The following is an 18,751-nucleotide window of genomic DNA, read 5'->3' as shown; positions in this document are numbered from 1 at the left end:
ACAGGGCGGCCAAGAGATGACAAGCGCCCTAGAGGCCTCGGTAAAGCCCATGCGTCCCGCAGCGTGAGAGGTAAACCTGCTGAAAGTCCAGGGAAGTTTGGGGGTACGACGGTCTGGCAACGCGGGCGTGTGCAGGACCACTTCTAGGAGGCACAGCGCTCAGTGCGGCTCTGGGTGGGGGAGCGGCCCACGCCACATCTGCACCTGCTGTTCTCACCCATCTCCTGGGCCCCAGGACACTCGCCCCTTGGGTGGGTAGCCCATCAGACCCCACGCAGCCTGGAGCACCTGTGGCAGACACCCGTGGCAAACGCCTCCAGCCCAGAGCCCTGGCATCCTGGAGCAAGTCCATCTCCTCCTGCGTCAAACACAATTCTCCACTTGAAAAGCAGCTCTGGGTCTGCCACTGAGCTCTGGGGCAGGTCCAACTCATTTACCAAGTGGTCACGTGACCCAAGGGCCCAGTGAGAAGACGGTGCACACAGCATTCGGTCCCGAATTTAAACATCAGAGCTGGGCCCAGGCGCGTCCAAAAGCGAGTCACGTGACCGGAGCCGCCAGCTCCTGAGCTGCCTGCTGCCTCTCCCTCAACCCACGGCCAGGGCTGCACGAAGAGCTTCCCGCAGCCGCGTGTGCACGCGCACCGGCGTCCCCGGCACGCAGAACCAAGGTGCACGCCCGGCTCAAGCAAGCAGCGTCCGACAGGTCAGCCGGTGGCCAGACCCAGAGCCACGAAGACAGGACACTTGGGGACAAAGGTCTGGGGACAGGGACAGAGAGGGTTCCGTGTCCTGCAGGAGAGCTACACCGCTCCAGGCAGCGTCCCCGACAGCAGGGGCTCATCAACGGGGCATGCCGATGTCAGCCTCTTTCTGCCATCTGTGACCACTCCGTGGGCCCAGGTGCAAAGTGGCCATGACAGCAGGGACGGAGGACGTGCACGGGCCAATTACGTGGACTTCCCGAACTCCCACCACAGCTCCCAGCCCAAGCCCAAACCAGCAAAGACCAGAACGCGGTCAGAGGATGGGGACACGCCAGCAACCCGGTGGCCGCTTGACAACACACAAGCCACAGTGAAAGTGGAGACGGTGACTTACCCCTGGAGACGGCTGTGGCTTTGCTGTCCTGGCCAAGACGCAGGTGCCACTGCTAAACCCCCACTGACTGCCCTGGAGCCACACCTGTCTCCACAGGAGGGGCCCATCTGAGACCCCTGCTCAGTGGGGCGTGCGGTGGAGTGTGCAGTGTCCAAGGAAGGAACCGGGGAACCCAGTACCCTTCCCAGTAAGCTGCGAGCTGAGATGCCCCCTGACCATCAGGGGTCCTCAGGCTACCGAACCAGCAGGTAGAGAAAAGGCTGCTTTAAAAAAATGTTTTAATTGAAGTATAGGTGATTTACAACGTTCCATTAGTTTCTGGTGTACCGCAAAGTGATTCGGTTATATACGTGTATATATAGGGTCGGCCAGAAAGTTCGTTCGGGTTTTTCCATAAGATCTGACGGAAAAATCCAAATGAACTTTTTGGCCAACCCAATCTATATATTCCTTTTCACATTCTTTTCTATTACAAGATGTTGAATACAGTTCCCTGTGCTACACAGTAGGGCCTATTGCTTATATTTTATATACAGCAGCCTGGATCCCAAGAAGAGGCTGCTTTAACGCCCGAGTGATGCATTCCGCCCACCGCTACCGACCGGACTGGATCCCTCCGGTTCATACACTGCTGTTCTCACCCCCAGTACCTCAGACTGTGGCCTTATTTGGAGAGAGAGCTTTAAAGAGGTGATTCAAATGAGGTCCTGTGGGTGGGCCTGAATCCCACACGGCTGGTGTCCTCACAAGAAGAGGAGATCAGGACACAGACACACACAAAGGGACGACCCTGTGAGGACACGGGGAGGAGGCGGCCGTCCGCAAGGCAAGGAGAGCGCCCTCAGGAGGAACCCCTGCCCTCAGGCTGCGGCCTCCAGGATGCGAGAGAATGAGCCTCTGCTGTACGGGCCGCCCGCCCACCGTGGTGCTTGGTCACGTAGCCGCATGCAGCTAGAGCTTCCTGACGAGGCAGGAAGACAACGCCCAGAGACCGGGGGCCCACTGGGCACCCCAGCACCCCTTGTATGTAACAGCGGGGCCCCAGGCACCAAGCCCTGAAGCCTCCCCAGCGGCCAAGGGCAATGGGGACAGGTGCTGGCTTTGGGGTTCACGTGGAGAACGCTCACGCTGACATCCCCAGCCCAGGATGAGGCCGCTGGTGGGCCCTGGTGCCCCGCCCTTTCCATGCGGACAGGAGCCGGGGGTGACTGGGCCTTGCCTTGCGTGTGCCCTGCCAGGCCTGCCTCACCCATCCCTGAGCCCAGGCGGCTCGGAGGGCAGCAGAGAGAGGAGGGTGGGTCGGAGCCCCCACTCCCGCTTGCATCGCTCCAGACTGGCTGCACCCCCGCTCCTCGCCACGTGGCCTCACCAGGTGGCCTGGGCTGGGCGTGGGGGTTGGGGACGAGCCCCAGGGCTCCACACCACCCCTCGTGGCTTCCCTGCCCCCGTCCACATGTCCATCCACAGTCCCCAAGTCGCCCTCTTCTGGGCGTGCTGCTTCCTCCTGGACCCAGGTAAGGAGCCCAGATGACTGCAGGAGTGGACACTGTCGGCCTCCCCTGCAACTGGGGACAGTCTGGGCCAGGCAGGGTGCAGGGGGCAGCCGGGCTGGGCCTCAGGAAGTGGGAACCCTCTGGGCCCTCCTGGCGCAGGGGCTGGGAATGGGGCCTGCTGCACCCAGCGGTGACGCCAGAGACCCCAGGCGCGCAGGGCTGGGCAACTCACACCTGTCTGCGCTCGACCCGAGTCCCATCCCGGCTCCCACAGGCAGGGGTGGGGCGAGGCGGGGATGGCCTCACTCCAGCCAGGCCTCGTGTCTGCCCAGTGCCCACCACGAAGGCCGTCCCCATTACTGTGCGTGGAAAGGCACTTTAAGGGGGTGAATGAGGGGCAGGAGGCGACAAACAGAGGGGATGACCGGCTGACGGCACTCTGGCCCAGCATGGCTTCTGGCCACCCAGGCTTACGGTCAGCACAGGTCCAGTCGCGGGGCAGCAGTGGCCCTCACGGGGCGGGGACCCCCAGGTACCACACGGGGCTCGAGAAGGGGCCTGGTCGGGCCCAGTAGTCCACAGCACGAACCCGGTAGGAGCCGGAGACAATAGCCGTGTCTGAGGATACAAAGGTACGTGCCTGCCCTTGAACCTGAACCCCTCTGATCCCCCCAAACTCCAGGTGCCGGAAGGCCCTGGACCCCGCCCCACAGGGACTGTGCTGAGGCAGCAGACACACCTGGGCTGAACACGAAGAGGTTAAAGGTCGAAGGCTTCCTGTTGATGGGCAGGTACACCACACCCTCCGGGGAGAACTGGATCTCGTAGGTCCACAGGCACCTGGGGAAGGTCAGGCAGGACCAGGGCTGGGGTCCAGGGGGGCTGGCAGGCAGGGGGCACCCAGAGCCCTACTCCCCTCCAGCCCCCTTCCTGGCCCCTCCCCGGGGCCCAGGACACTCTTCCTGCAATGACAAAGGGCCACACTGGCTGAGAGGAGGGATCTGGAACACGTGCCAGGGGCAACTGGCCTGTGTAGGCGCCCCCACCCTACATCACAGAAGCACAAAGTCATGAGCCATTTGTGCCAACAGTGGGGGCAGCTGTATGGGCGGTGGAGAGCACAGTCCGCGTGGGGTGACCAAAGGGCCACAGAGAGTGGCCACATGGGCGCTGCAGCCCGGAGGATCTGGGGGCCCAGGGCGCGTTGCGGGGGCAGGGGTAGGGGTGGTGGCCGCACTCACGTACTTGGAGCCCACACGCTCATCGGACCAGACCAAAAGCAGCTGCCCGCGGGTCAAGGGGAGAGCGCGGAGCCGGGTCACCTGCGGGAGTGAGGCACCGGGACTGGTTGGGGGCGGGGCGACCGGGGTGGCGGCGGGAAGGGGACTGCCACTTGCCTGCCCCGGCGGCTCCTCCGGGCGCGCGCACACGTGCACCAGCCAGAGCGAGGGCAGAGGAAGCTCTGGGCGCAGCGTCAGGCGGCCGCTGCTGGGAAAAGGGAGCGGCATCACGGCCGCCGGATCCTGGGGACAGAGTCAGGGGCTCAGGGCCCTCGGACCTCGGGAGCCGCCCCGCCCCTTACCCCACGCTCCCCGCGGACCTCGGCCGCGCGCATGCGCCGGAACTGCTCAGCAGAGGGGTAGACGGGCCTGCCCAGGCGCCGCCACTCGCCGTAGGGACTGCAGAGCCAGTTGTCCATGTACAGCTGGACAAAGACGACCTCTGCGGAGCGGGATGCTGGGGCCGGGCTCGCCTCCTCCAGGCCCCGCCCCGCCAGAGCTACCCCCACCCAAGGAGCTGGAGCCCCCTCTCTGGGAGCCCTGCTTACCCGGACCCGGGGGCACCCCGTACAGGCTCAGAGTCAAGGGTACGCTGCGGTTGGCATGGGCGCGGGTGTCGTCGCTCGCGTAGACCAGCACCGTGGCGCGCCAGGCATCGGCGGGGCCCATGGGGTGGTGGGTGCTGGCCAGGACGCCCACCGTGTGGTTGCTGTCCAGCACCGTCCCGTCCCGCGACACCTCAGCCCAGAGCTGCTCGCCGTCTACGGGGGTTAGAGGGGTCACCACGCAGAGTCGTCGCCCCTCGACCCTCCCAGGGCCCGCTTCCCACCATTTGCCCTCCTCCACTGGAGGTCCCCGGCCACACCACAATCTCTGTGACCCACTGAGCTGGGGAAGGGTGGGGAGGGACAAGAAACATGCTCCCGGCTCCCCAGCAAGGCACATCCTTCCGTGGGCCTTTGCACAAGCTACTCCTGGCCTAGAACGACATCCCCGTCCAACTGAGGCTTCGTCCTGGCCCCGCCCTCGCAGGAAGTGACGCGAAACCCGGCACGCGGCTCACCCAGCAGGGCCAGCAGGGCCATCGCCGTGAGCACCGGCTTGCGCAGCAGCTGCACGTGCGGCGGGCGCGTGTTGTTGACCTGGAAGCGCGCAGTGAGCGTGCGTTGAGAGAAGGGGTGCGGGTGGTAACTCAGGAAGGCGTTGTCGTTGCTTAGGAGCGCGTAGCGGACGGAGGAGCTGCTGTTGGCCACCAGCAGGTTCTGGTGCTGTGCGATGACCTGCGGGAATCGGGGTGGCTGGGAACGCGACCGCGGGGGCCGCCTGCCTGCCCCTCCCACCCGGGAGAAAGGCCTGCCCCGGGGGCGGGCCTGGCGGCGGGCCCACCTTCACGACCATGGCAGCGTAGGTCACGTCGGCCCTCCAGGGCTGCGGCAGGGACCAGCCCACCAGCGGGTCGGCCTCGTCGTTGTAAACGGGGGTGTCCGCGAACTTGGGGAAGAGCCGCTGTATCTGCCGCACGACCGCCGCCTCCTGCTCCAGGATGTAGATGGAGCTGCCCGCGCCCTGCGCAGAGGCCCCGCCTGAGCAACCCCCGAGACCGCCGCGGAGGGGCGGCGGGGCTGCAGGCAGCAGGCGGGCATTCTGGGGTTGCCGCGTGCGGGGGACCCCCGCGTAGGCGCTGGGTTGGGGGCGGGGACGGACGGAAGGGCGGGGATCCCGGGCTTGACCTTCTTGTGGAGGGCGATGTAGTCCAGCCTCACGCCCACCTCCCCGGTGAAGAAGTTGGTGCCGTTGTGGCAGTGCTCCAGGAGGCCCCAGCAGAGCGGGGAGCGCGGCAGCGGGTGGAAGGAGTCTCCGGGGCCGCCCAGGCGCAGAGCCGAGCTGGCGGCTCGCAGACCCTCGGAGCAGGCGTCGTAGTAGTTCAAGAAGCCTGGGCGGGAGGGACACCGAGTCCACACCCCCGCGCCGGAGGGGCGGCTGCCACCCCCTCTCAGATCCGCAGGACCCCAGGAGGCCGGCCTGCCCACCTTGCAAGGTCATGGACACGTTGTCAAAGTCGTGGTGGTCCGGCTCGTTCCACGTCTCGAAATTCCACTTGGAAACGTGCTTGAGGCCGTACCTACCTGCAGAGGGTCCCTACTGTGGCGAGAGGGCCCCTCCCCTGGGGCAGGGTCATGAGCTCATGGGGATCCCCAGGGAGGGCAACCATGGTGGGGGGTTTGGATGTGACCGGAGTGTCTGATTCCCTACGAGCTCGCCGCCCACTGACTTGACCCCCCTCCCCCATCAGGAGGCCCTGGTTCAGTGGGTTCATGATGAGAAGACCAGGAGGTGGTCCGGGTGGGCGTGGGAGGAGAGCCTGCCCAGGAGTGCCCACCCTGTCCCCGCAGGGCACGCGCCCCACCCACCGATGTATCTCCTGGCCAGGAGGGAAACCAGGTTCTTCCACTCGAACACCTGCTGCTCGTCCTCGAAGTCAGTGAAGCGTCCGGAGGGGCTGCCCATCAGCTCAAAGCCTGCAGCACGTGAGGGTGGCTGTGCTCACCTGCCTGTCTCCACCAGGCCGGCACTGAGGGAGGCCCTGAGTGGGCAACCAGGAGGACAGAAGGGCCAGGCCAGCAGTACAGGGGCGAGGCTGGCAGCTTACCTGGGACGAGCTGGTTCTCCCTGAGAAGGTCCAGGTAGCGGTCCAGGTGGGTGAAGTTGTAGCTCAGGCCCTGCCTGGCTGACCCCCTGTAGAAGGACACTCAGTGTCAGGACGGGGGAAGGTGGGCCCGGGACTGGAACCGTGGCCACATTCAAGCAGCTAAGAAAGCTGCAAGGTGCCGGGCAGGACTAGGCTCCAGACTCAGCTGGCCCCTCTCCTCAGAAAGCATAACTATGTACGCCTATCAGTCACTCACAGCCTAGTATGAACTAGGGTGTCTGTGCTGGAATCCCACCCTCGAGCCTTCAGGGGCTCAGAACAGCCTGTGGGAGGGGGCAGGCGGGTCTTTTGGGAAACGTACAACAGGAGGGAGGGGGGAGAACAGGCATCCTAAAGACAGCTGACAGTGAAGCGGGAGGCCGTGGGATGAGCCTGGCAGGACCCCATGGTGCCACATCCTGCTTCCCTGCACCTCCTGGAGGCCAGGGCCCCAGACTCGGCTCCACACTCTGAGAGGCAATGTGGACAGGCAGGAGAGGGAGAAGGGCAGCCTCCCCACCCTGCACTCATCCCTGCGGTGGAAATGAATTCGTGATAAGCAGCAGGAAAGCAGCTAGCGGGCCTGGGGCAGAAGAGGGGTGTGGGTTGTGAGAGACGCAGTCACACGGGGCCTCGTGACAACGGTGAGGATGGGATCCTGACTCGGGATGGGACCCAGGGTGGCATGGGGAGTCCTCTCAGGGGTCGAAGCAGAGCAGTACCGTGACTTCTTTTATGTGTTTGTAGGACAATTTTTTGAACAGTTCTGGATTCACAGCAAAATTGAGACGGAGGTACTGAGATTTCCCATTTACCCCCAGCCACGCTCTCTCCCCACGTGCACAGCCTCCCCCATGCTCAACATCCCAGAGTGGGACTTTTGTTACAACTGATGGACCTACACTAACATCACAGTCACCCCCAATCCACAGTCCACATTAGGGCTCACCTGGTGATGTACGTTCTGTGGGCTCGGAAAAATGTATACTGGCGTGTATCTACCACTGTAGTATCACACAAAGTATTTTTACTGCCCTAAAAATCCTCTGTGCCGCACCTCTTCATCCTCCCCCACCCCAAACCCCTGACGTGTTTACTGTCTCCATAGTTTTGCCTTTGCCATGTTTTGAAAGGATCCCTTCATCGGCCCATTGGAGCCAGAGTGGGAGCTGGAAGACGGTTCCCCGAGGGAGGTATGGTGCCCAGACTGGGTGGTGTTGGTGGCAGCAGCAAGGGGGAGCTGGAGCGGACGGATTTAGGAGGCCGAGGGGCCAGCGTCCTCTGCCGGACTGGAGGGGAGCTGGGAAGGGGGGGTTCTGCACAACCGTGGATTTCACTTGAGCGCCTGCGGGTGCGTGCAGTTGGCAGAGGCAGGCAGGGGAGTAAGATGGGTCTCGAATGCGCTGGCGTGGAAGTGGTGCACCTGGGGTCGGGGGCTGGGTGAGGAAACTGGTGCTCAGCCGTCAGGCCAAGGCAAGGAGGGCGAGGCAGGCTGAGTAGAGCACCAAGCCTGGGGCTGATGCGGCAGCCTGGGGTGGCCCAGATGGGTGGGCCGGCAGAGGGTCTGAGGGCTTCCCCTTAGGGCACGCCTGGTCCATCCACAGTTCTGAGGGGGAGGGCGGACACGTTCTAGAGGGCGTGCAGCTGCGCCCTCTAGTGGCATCCAGGTGCGTCCCGCCTGCGCGGCGGCGAGGGAGGGGCGACGAGGGATCAAGGTGGAATCTGGCCCTGAACCGCTCTGGGTCTAAGTCTCCCAGTCAGTCCCACGCCAGTCTGGCCAGCACAGCGCCGTCCCCCTGAGGGACAGCGAGGGTCTGGACAAGTCAGCACGTCCCTTCCGGGCCTCCTCTGCCCCACTCGTCACTGCACAAGGCCAAGGCCGAGCCACCACGCAGACAGGGTGCCTCTGGCTCTCACCAGGCCAGGCCACGTCTTCCCACCTCCGGAGCCCAGACCCACAGCACGTGCGCAGCGGGGGTCCGCCCTTCCCCCTTCCAAAGGTCACAACCAGTAGCAAAGGAAAAAACTTAAGCGCTCGGGTAAAAATTAAATGCGTGGCAGCGGACGGGTTCCAAAGTCCCACAGATGGGGGTGGGGGAGCAGGCGTGGGAGATGGGCGACGCATGCACAGTGGAGGCCCGGGCACGGGTGCCAGGCTTTCCCTGCAGATCCTGGCAGCGCTGGGCCGACTTGGGGCGGGGGCGGGAGCACATCAGGCCTCGGGTAAATGCTGTGTGGCGCTCAGTGTCCTGGGCCAGCGGGGTGTCACCAGGGGAGCCCCAGCTGCAGAGCCGATCTCAGCCTGTCACTCTGAGTAGACTTGAGTGTCCGCTGACCCAGCGTCGGCACCCAGAAATGCCCTAGGAGTCAGTAACCTGCCCCCCGGGGACCAGAAGACCCAACCTTGGGGTGATCCCAGGCCCAGAAACCCCGGGGGGCAGTCCTCAGGCCCCACTGTCGGCGCCTAGGTCTCCATCCGTCTCAGCCTCCGTTGGGAGGGGAATTTGAGAGATCAAAGCTAGTGAGGGGGCTGAGCCAGAAGGTGCAGCGCGCAGCCCACCCCTGCGCTCCCCCTGCAGAGGCCCGGGTCACAGACGCAGTCCAGCCCGAGAGCCACGCAGGGGGCCGAACCTGGGCGCGAGGCACAGGCGGCGGCGCCTCCCGCTCCTGGCCCGGCACTTGGGCCGGGGCAGCCGAGGCTGCACGACTTTATTCACTGCACGCCGGCGGCCGTCAGGAACGCCTGCACCAGGAACGCCCCCCACCCCCCATCCCTGGGCCTGAGCGCGTGCGCCGCGAGGACCCAGCAGCACCCAGGACTGGTGAGTGCTCGGGTGCGCGGGGCGGGGCCCCAGGCCTCGCGTGCTCGGGCGTGGAATCTGGGGAACACAGGGTGGGGATCGGGCTGGGTGCAGATGGAGCCGCGCTTGCTCGTCTGGCAAAGGGAGGGACGCACTCGTGGGAGGGGGCGCAGGGTGTTTGGAAATGTGCTGGGTGGGGCCCGGGCCGCGCGTGCTTGGCTTGGGGGGTGCACTCGTGGGAGGAGGCGCAGAGCGGGGGTACGTGTGGAAATGCACGGGGTGGGAACCCGGGGCGCGCGTGGTCAGCAGGGATGGCGGGGCGCGGGGCCAGGGTGGGGAAATACATGGTGCAGGGCGAGAGTGCTCAGAGGGGGAGACACAGACCCGCCGCTGCGGGAAACCAGCAGCCACAGTCAGGGTCCGGGGCTGCGAAGACGCCGGCCGGGGAGGCAGGAGAGGCCGGGGAGGCAGGAGAGTCGCTCTTCTGGAACTGGGAGCCCTGGGGTCTGGTTCTCGGGGCCCTGGAGCCCAGCCTCTTTTCACTTGCGGGGATACATGGCTCCTTTCCAAATAAGTGTACTCAGTGGCTTAAAATGGTGATTTAAAGACCAATATTAAAATAACCATGTGGCACAGGACTGGGCAGGAGGCAAGATGAGGGCGGTTCCAGCAGGCGGAGGTGCTGGAGACCCCACGCCCCGTGCTGGTTAACCCGTGCCAGGGTCCTGTGGCCCCCCTGCCCCAGTGGAGGAGTCTGCAGTGGGCCTCGGCCAGCAAGGCCCCAGGACCCAAGACGCTCGCCTGTGTGCCTGGTCAGACGGCAGCATGAAAACCACAGTCCTCAAAGCACAGAGGGACAGGCAGGGTGGGGGGGCGCTTAGGCCCCGGGGTCCTGCAGTCCTCTCTCAGCTGTATCTCTTCACCTGCTTAGAGGGGCTGGGGGAGTAGAGGCCCAGTCCCTGCCACCAAGGCAGCCAAGGTCAGGCCCCTTGTGGTGCAGCTGGATGGGGGACACAGGTGCTGCAGCGCTGAGAACAGCCCCTCCCTGAAACATAAATATCTCCACCTGCCTAAAATCCCACCACAGGTGCTCCAAACCTAGGCAGCCCCTGAAAGCCCTGTCCCCACCTCCTGAGAGGGGGAGGGGCCGCCGCCCCCATTCACCCCTCCCCTCCCCGGCAGTGGGCCCAGCCGCCACCTCTGCCCACACGTGTCACGCAGGGAATTCCCACGATGCCGCCCCGCCAGCAGCTGGGTTGGGAGATAAGCGTGTTGTGACCCCTCGGTGGCCCCTCCACTCCAGCCCTGAGAGGACTCTTATCTGCCCCTGAACTGCTGTGACTTTCCCGCCAGCCCTCTGGGCGGTGGCTTCTGTAAACCACATCCTTGGGCAAACAGCACCCCCAGGACCGAGTGGGTACCGCGCAGGAGGCCCCGGGCTCTGCCCTGGGTGGCTGGGTTCAGACTCCGGAGGGCGGGGCGAGACCTCGGGGCCCAACACAGACTCTTGAAGAACAAGTAATCGGATGGACGCGGCATCGCAGTGGGGCCTCGGCCCCGACCACTCCTCCCCCTTGATGCAGGTGTGCAGACCCTCCCACTCTCTGGCTATCCCCCCAGCCACCCTGGGGTTCCACTCCCACCTCTGCCCCCAAATGGGGCCTCTGGTCTTTCCCATCCGGGCCACGGATGTGGCAGAACTTTCAGGGAGGCTCTGGAGGGAAGTCCCAAAGTGAGACTGAACGTGGGAGGTGCCTGGATGGAGCTCCCCCCACCCCCTGCCCCGGGCTTTGGGAGACAGCAGGCCCAGGCCAGCTCAGCCTTGCAGCCCCGTCAGAGGGACCCCCCGCAGCCTCTCAGGCCTCCCCTCCGGGACGGAGAACACTCAGGGCTGCGGTGTTCTTTCCCCACGTTGCCCCTCAGGCACCCACTTGTTCATTTTGAAGATGTGAGAACTGAGGTTCTGAGTAATTTTAAAAACAGCAGCGCACTCTTAGTTAACTGTACGTGGGACACGAGGGCAGTCATCTAAAGGGAACGTTTACCTTCACACCGGCCCCATGAGGCAGGTCCCGCTGGCCCTGGAGTGTGGATGGAGGCGTGGCGAGGCCAGGCGGCCACCCACCGCACCGGGCCAGCACCTGGCCGGGATCCAGGTGGTGGGGCTCCAGGGGACAGAACCAGGACCCCCGTCCCTGCAGCAGGAAGGGCACACCTGGCTGCTAATTGTGTCCTGATGCCTGGCAGCCCTCCAGTCCTCGGCCACCCACACCCCCGCCCCGCCCCGCCCCCAGCGGCCTTGCGCCTGCTTTCCACACAACATGGGGCTACTCTGCGCCCAGCTGGCTCCCGCGGGGACCAGACCCATCTCCTGGCAGACAGGATGTCCCGGGATGGGACTCGGAGACCAGCCCCTCCCTCGGACCCCCATCCTTGCCCACACTCCAGGGTCCTGGGAGCCGTGGCACTGGGCCCCAGAGCCGAGGGGTCGCACGCTGCCTGTTCCCCCGCCCCTCCCCCAACACAACTGGCCAGGCTCCTGAGCTTCTGCCTCCCGCAGGGGCCCAGAGTCCAAGCTTCCCGCTCCAGCCACTCAATGCCCCAGCCCACCTGTCCCGCACCCAAGCCCTGCTCCTGGGAGGCTGGAAGCTTGTAAGAGCCCCACACAATTGTAACTCTCTGTGAGCCTCTGATTACAGTACAACTCCCCGAATTAGCCGCTCAGGTAATGCTCATCTGGGGGAACCTATGACTCAGCAATCTTCGGAGTAAATGATTTAACCGCACGCCCAGCACAGCCGAGCAGTCAGAGCTAGGCACAGGGCACTGCCCGCCGGTCAGTGCCAGGCCAGCTCCGTGCCTGAGCCCACCACCCGCACGCCCAACCCGCTAACTGAGCCCAAGGCCCCGGGGACAGACAAGCTAGGTCCGCACTCTCTGCCGAGCCCGCGAGGGGCCCCCTCAGGTAAGAGGCCCCCTGGGACCCTGCGGCAGGACAGCGACAGCTCTAGACAGCTCGGCCACAGCAGAGGCCAGCCCCCTGGATGGAGCAGAGGGGTAGGACGCTGTGAGTGGAGAGGCCCGATTCCACCGTTTCCTTTGTGGGCTCCCCGTTGTTTAAACAGTCACTCAGTCGACACACCTGGACCTCGGGGGCTGGCTGAGCTCAAGGTGTCCAGGGACCCCCGTGTGGTGAGGTCTTCAAAGGAAAGAAACAGCTCCCCTAGCATCCCCCAAAGGGCAGGCCTGCCACTCGAGCCCTGGGGGCGGCGTCCGCCTGCCCACACCTCACACTAGGCCGGGACGAGCGCCCATCCTCCACACCCGGGGACACCCCAGGCCCCGCATCCCCAGCCAGTGCACACACTGCGCCAGGGTGACCAGGCTCTGAGGAAGCAGAGACCATCTGCTTCATGTCACCAAGAGGGGGACAGCAAGAGCCGAAGTCCTGGCGGACCTCAGCACAGCTGTGAACGGGACGCCCTGGTGCTCGCTGAGCACAGAGGCAAGGTCAGCCTGGGCCGGGTGGCAGGCTGCCCTCTGGAGAGCAGGGACGGTTGGCACGTGTGTTCCGCGGTGCGCCTGTGCGGCCTGAGCCACCAGCCAAAACCCAGAAGCGTTAACCCTCACCGGGAAAGGGGCCTGCTGTCCCAGAACACCCTGCAGGCGACGGACACCAGTCACCCCCGCTCCCCTCCCAGCCGGCCCCTCAAAGCACGTTCCAGGAATTCTGCCACAAGGACCGGGCAGTGGCAGGCGCTGCTGCAGCACAGATTTGGGGTCCTGGCATCTGCAAGGCTCTTCCCGCCAGCAGGGCCGCAGTGCAGAGGTGATGGAGGGACGGCCAGAGGGGGCTGTGGTGGTCCGGGCGGCTCCGGGGGAGCGGAGGGGCCTCGGGCACGGACGGAGAGCAGTGGAGCTTGTTCTGGCCACGCGAGTCTGGGTCTCCGTGACGCCCTGACTCTGACACGTCTCGCCACCCCAGCAATGACACCCACTTCTGCCCACCCTGCAGGTTTTCTCGGGGGGCGGGCTGGTGCCCCACGATGGCAGCGTCCCCTGAGTGCACACAGCAGGGCAGGGGGCTGGCGCTGGTTCGCCGGCGGCCCCCCGCACCCCCAGGCCTGCGAGAGGCTCTGAAGGCCCGGCTGTGGCGGAGCTGTTCGTGCAGCGTGCAGGGGGCCTGGGCGCTGCTGCAGAACCTGCTCCCCGCCACGCGCTGGCTCCGCCAGTACCAGCCTCGGGAGGACCTGGCGGGTGACGTCATATCCGGGCTGGTCATCGGCATCATCTTGGTGCCCCAGGCCATCGCCTACTCACTGCTGGCCGGGCTGCAGCCCATCTACAGCCTCTACACGTCCTTCTTTGCGAACCTCATCTACTTCCTCATGGGCACCTCACGCCACGTCTCCGTGGGTATCTTCAGCCTGCTCTGCCTCATGGTGGGCCAGGTGGTAGACCGCGAGCTCCTGCAGGCCGGCTTCGACCCCGCCCAGGACGGCCCGGGGCCCGGGGCCAACCGCAGCGCCCTCAACGCCTCGGCCACCATGCCGGCGCTTGGGCTGCAGGACTGCAGCCGGGACTGCTACGCCATCCGCGTGGCCACCGCCCTCACGCTGCTGGCCGGGGTTTACCAGGTGAGGAGCCGGGCCTGGGCCTAGACAGGCTGGCTCAGCCACTCAGAGCAGCCCTCCAGGTACTGGTCGCCCCCCAGCAAGGGCCAAGCCCGCGGGAGACAGGAGGTCAGGGCAGTGGCTTAGCCCGCAAGGCGAGGAGAGAACAGGGCATAGGCAGAAGTGGGTGCGTGACAGCACCCCAGGTCGGGGCACCAGAGGGGCTGAGGGTGCCCGGGGTCGGGGGCCTGCCTGGCCAGCTGCAGAGTGTGGCCTCGGGCCCAAATGTGCCCCCACTTGGCCTGCACATCCTCCCCAGCTTCCTGTCCCAAGTGGGATCCTGGGAACTGCCTTCCCGCCTGCCTTCCCGCGGCCTCCCCGCACCCAGCCCTCACTGGACCAGGGCTGTCCACCCCAACGTCGCCCCCTCCCAAGAGCCACCTCAGGTTCTTCCTCTCAGCTCCAGGTCCCCCGGGAGGGGGGCGGTGCTGTGGACAGGGCCGAGGAAGGAGCTGCCTTCCGATGCCCAGAGCCCACGTGTGTGAGACCACGGTGAGCGTCGTGGCCACAGCGTGCACTCCGGCGTCTGCCGTGCCTGTGCGCGCACACGTATGTGCAGGCGGCCGCGGGTGGGGTCCACGTGGGAAATAAGCAATGCGAGGAAGGGAGGTCCGGCTCTGTGCTATGCCCGCGCCCTGCGGCCCTGACCACGCTCTGTCTGCAGGTCCTCATGGGCATCCTTGGGCTGGGCTTTGTGTCCGCCTACCTCTCGCAGCCGCTGCTGGACGGCTTCGCCATGGGGGCCTCAGTGACCATCCTGACCTCCCAGCTCCGACACCTGCTGGGCGTGCGGGTCCCGCGGCACCAGGGGCCGGGCCTGGTGGTCAGCACGTGGCTGAGCCTGCTACGCAGTGCCGGGCAGGCCAACCTGTGCGACGTGCTCACCAGTGCCGCATGCCTGGCCGTGCTGCTGGCGGCCAAGGAGCTCTCGGACCGCTACCGGCGCCACTTGAAGGTGCCGCTGCCCGCAGAACTGCTGGTCATCGGGGCGGCCACGCTCGTGTCCCACTTCGGGCAGTTCCACGAGCGCTTCGGCTCCAGCGTGGCTGGCGACATCCCCACTGGCTTCATGGCCCCGCATGTGCCAGACCCGGCGCTGGTGTGGCGCGTGGCGCTGGACGCCGCGTCCCTGGCCCTCGTGGGCTCCGCCTTCTCCATCTCGCTGGCGGAGATGTTCGCCCGCAGCCATGGCTATTCTGTGCGCGCCAACCAGGAGCTGCTGGCTGTGGGCTGCTGCAACGTGCTGCCGGCCTTCTTCCACTGTTTTGCCACCAGCGCCACCCTGGCCAAGAGCCTGGTGAAGACAGCCACCGGGTGCCGCACGCAGCTGTCCAGCGCGGTGAGCGCCGCTGTGGTGCTGCTGGTGGTGCTGGCGCTGGCGCCCCTGTTCCGGGACCTGCAGCGGAGCGTGCTGGCCTGCATCATCATCGTCAGCCTGCGTGGGGCCCTGCGCAAGGTGCGGGACGTGCCGCGGCTGTGGCGGCTCAGCCCTGCCGATGCTCTGGTCTGGGTGGCCACGGCGGCCACCTGCGTGCTGGTCAGCACCGAGGCCGGGCTCCTGGCCGGCATTCTCCTCTCACTGCTCAGCCTGGCCGGCCGCACACGGCACCCACACGCTGCCCTGCTCGCCCGCGCCGGGGATTCCAGCTTCTATGGGGACCCAGCAGAATTTGAGGGCCTGGTCCCCGAGCCTGGTGTGCAGGTGTTCCGCTTCACGGGGCCCCTCTACTACGCCAACAAGGACTTCTTCCTGCGGTCGCTCTACAGCCTCACCGGGCTGAACGCGGGCTACGCAGCCGCCTGGAGGAAGGAGCGGGGCCCGCGGGTGGGGGCTGGCGAGGCAGAGCCTGTCGAAGGCAGGGACCTGGGTCCCGGGAGCAGCACGGCTGCACTGGTGCCCTCGGCGACCCGCTTCCACGCAGTGATCATTGACTGTGCCCCGCTGCTGTTCCTCGATGCTGCCGGCCTGGCCACGCTGCAGGACCTGCGCCGAGACTACGGGGCCTTGGGCATCACCCTGCTCCTGGCCTGCTGCGGCCCCTCGGTAAGGGACACCCTGAGGAGAGGCGGCTTCCTCGGGGAGGACCCGGGGGACGCGGCCGAGGAGGGGCAGCTGTTCCCCAGCGTGCACTGCGCCGTGCAGGCGGCCCGAGCCCGCTGCCAGGAGCCGGTTGCCGCCAACTACACCCTCTAACAGAGCCGGTACCTGCCGCCAGCCTCCACTCCCACCACCCATCACTGCAATCTTGCTGTCGCCTGGTGCCTCCAATCTAGAGGACCCAGGGAACCCCAAATGGGATGGAGAGTGGCAGTGAACACACACAAGGACCCAGACACTTGAGAACCCTCAACTGCACCTTGGAGACAAACGCTGCCTCGGTGCCAGCCTGGGCCCAGTGCTGTGCATCTGTGGTCCGTGGAGCCGGCCTGACAGTTGGTGTCCCGTCTTACTTGAACAAGGACCCGGAGGCAGTCACGTGGCCTCCAAGGTGCCAAAAGGACGTTGGTCCCTTGGCCCGCTAGCAGCCCCCCACCAAGTGAGAGCTGGCAGCTCTGGCCAGGGGTGAGAGTCTCTGTGTCTAGGAAACCCCGCAATGCACACACCCAAGTGTCTCTTACACCCTGTGCCTCAGCCCCCACAGGGGCTGGCAGGGCCAAAGGCAGACGTGACCAACACGACCTCAGCCCGGCCCCTGGCGTGGCATCCCCACAGTCTGAGCATAGAGCGAGGGTGCCCACTCGCCCGACCCAGGGGCTGCCCCAGCAGCCACAGCGCCTGTGCCGCCAGGAGGGTGCCCTCCATCCTCCCCTGCCCCCAGGATGCTTGGCCGAGAAGCACAGGGGCAATGGCTTCTTGGAGCAGGCGTCCCCCACCCCGTCACCCCGCCATGGCCCGGTACTTCATTGTCCTCCACACCCAGACGCCACTTTCTCTCAGTCTCCGTCTGCATCTCCACACGCTGGGCTCTGCCCAGCTGCCCCCAGGCTGCCCATCCCCTCCATCACCCACCTGGCCGTGATGAGGTCCAGCAGCCAGTGGGTCCGAACCTGTTCCATGCCACCATGAGGGACGGCACCCACGTAGGCCAGGTTGAGCTGCTGGTCCCAGCTGAGGTCATACCGGTCAGCCTGGCTGTGCGGCAGTGGGGGACTGGGCACAAAACAAGGGGAAGCAGAGGCATTAGTTCCCTTGAGTGGGGCTAGCGGAGGGGCCTCAGCACAGGCCCCACACCTACAAACTCAGGGCAAGGACCGGGGCGTGTCTGCTGGTGAGTTTTACTGTCCCTGATGTAATAAACTGCCCCCTAGTGCCAGGACTCTGACGAAGTCTCAGGTTTATGGGGGTCGGGGGCTCCCAGAGAGATCACATTCCCACCCTGCTCCCTGCCCCACCGGCCGGGAGATATCAGCTCCAAGTCTGACAGAGGCAATCGGGGACACCAGGGACGGGGACAGGTCCCACTGCAGGGACGTCGAACGTTCTGGGGTTGCCCCCTCGAGGGGGTCCCGGTCTGCGCCAAAGAGTAGTGTCCTGGGCCACAGCCCCTCCTGCAGCCTGGGCTGCCGCGGTTGGCCACCAGGCTCTTCAGCCTCTGGGGGGTGACCAGGCACACTCAGGACCTGGCCCCAGGCCCCCACCACACGGGGCAGCCGCTCAGCTAGAAAACCTCCGCAGCACCGGAAACATCGCATAGAGCCAGCGAACAGAGAGGAGGTCCCCACTCTGAGGCTGGACCCGAAAGGAAGGAGCGAGCCGCGGCCCTCCTCACTTCGGAGCGCCTACTGCAGGTCTCTCCAGGTGCGACACGGGGGTCCCGGAGGCCCGGGCCGGGGTGCGCGGCCGCGGTTTGGGAAGAGCGCGCAGCGAGCAGGGGCGTGCTGGGCCGCTCCGACCTCAGTGTCCCCCGCGGAGCGCTCACCAGAAACCGGTGCTCCTCCAGAAGGGCTGCAGGGGACGCAGCGCGCGGGCCGCGTCCACGCGCACCAGGTGCGGAACCTCGGCGGCCGCGAGGGACGCGGCCAGGAGCGCGAGCAGCGCGGCACGGGGGCGAGGTGGGCGCATGGCGGGGGCGCAGGGGACGCAAGCTCCGGGCACGGGAGCACCCCAATCCCAGGAGACCCACCCGGCCCTCCGCGCTCCGGGAGCCGCGGTCCGCGCCCCGCGCCCCGCCCGCCGGTTCCGCCTCCGGGTCGCGCGCCACGTGACCGCCGGCACGGGGCGGGGCCTCGGCAGAAGCGGGCCGGGCGGGGGTCTGGCGGGCCGCGGGCGGTGGGCGGGGCCGGAGCGGTGGGCGTGGAGCGGGGCTGTGGGAGGGGCGCGGCCGGGAGGGGAAAGCAGGAGGCGTGGGCGGGGTCTGGCGGGAGGCGGCCGTGGAGGCGGGCCCGGGGCGGTGGGCGTGGGGCTGGGTGGCGGGGCGGGGAGCTCCCGCAGCCCCGGAATCTGGAGCGCTTCTCAAGGCAGTAGGCTCTGTCCAGCTGCCCTCAGGCTGCCACCCCCCCGCCCCAATCTAGAGCCCCTTCCCGGCAGTTTGCTCCCCTCCGTTCCCTCCCGCGCCGAGCAGACTGCGGGGACTGGGCGGCACTCGGAAAGCGCTCGGCCTTCCGCCGCTCGAGTGAAAACCGTCGTCTGTTAATGCTTCGGAAGGTCGGCTCGCGGGCCGGCAAGTATCGTAACGCGCGGGCCAGGCGGCTGCTCGGTGGAAGGTGGTCAGAAG

General features: G+C 66.2%; 2 protein-coding genes across 12 annotated transcripts; one reads left to right on the top strand and one right to left on the bottom strand.

The window, feature by feature from the left end:
- Nucleotides 1-1,361: 1,361 nt before the first annotated feature.
- Nucleotides 1,362-18,214, bottom strand: IDUA (alpha-L-iduronidase). Of its 11 annotated transcripts, XM_033856473.2 has the most exons (14): nt 17,957-18,208; nt 17,047-17,187; nt 6,524-6,609; nt 6,285-6,392; nt 5,904-5,999; nt 5,604-5,806; nt 5,260-5,439; nt 4,937-5,153; nt 4,422-4,634; nt 4,194-4,315; nt 3,991-4,116; nt 3,839-3,915; nt 3,333-3,433; nt 1,362-3,211 (listed from the first exon to the last, which is right to left on the bottom strand). In XM_033856473.2, exons 1-14 carry the CDS (start codon nt 18,097-18,099, stop codon nt 3,105-3,107), a joined length of 1,920 nt encoding a protein of 639 aa, XP_033712364.1. In that variant the 5' UTR covers nt 18,100-18,208; the 3' UTR covers nt 1,362-3,104. The 11 variants fall into 11 exon arrangements, 9 of the variants coding, with proteins under 9 accessions (XP_033712364.1, XP_033712359.1, XP_073660825.1 ...); XM_033856468.2 differs by having other exon boundaries at nt 5,260-5,999; nt 17,957-18,211; XM_073804724.1 differs by lacking the exon at nt 17,957-18,208 and adding an exon at nt 17,807-17,948 and having other exon boundaries at nt 5,260-5,999.
- On the top strand, nt 13,090-16,230 carry SLC26A1 (solute carrier family 26 member 1). Its single transcript, XM_019927458.3, has 2 exons — nt 13,090-14,000; nt 14,701-16,230. The coding sequence occupies exons 1-2, from the start codon at nt 13,410-13,412 to the stop codon at nt 16,228-16,230; spliced, it is 2,121 nt and encodes a 706-aa protein (XP_019783017.2). The 5' UTR covers nt 13,090-13,409.
- Nucleotides 18,215-18,751: the final 537 nt, after the last annotated feature.

This window comes from Tursiops truncatus, chromosome 5 (assembly GCF_011762595.2).
Source record: "Tursiops truncatus isolate mTurTru1 chromosome 5, mTurTru1.mat.Y, whole genome shotgun sequence".
Classification (NCBI taxonomy): domain Eukaryota; kingdom Metazoa; phylum Chordata; class Mammalia; order Artiodactyla; family Delphinidae; genus Tursiops; species Tursiops truncatus.
The sequence above is the reverse complement of the archived record's forward strand: the minus strand, read 5'-3'. Positions and strand labels throughout refer to the sequence as shown.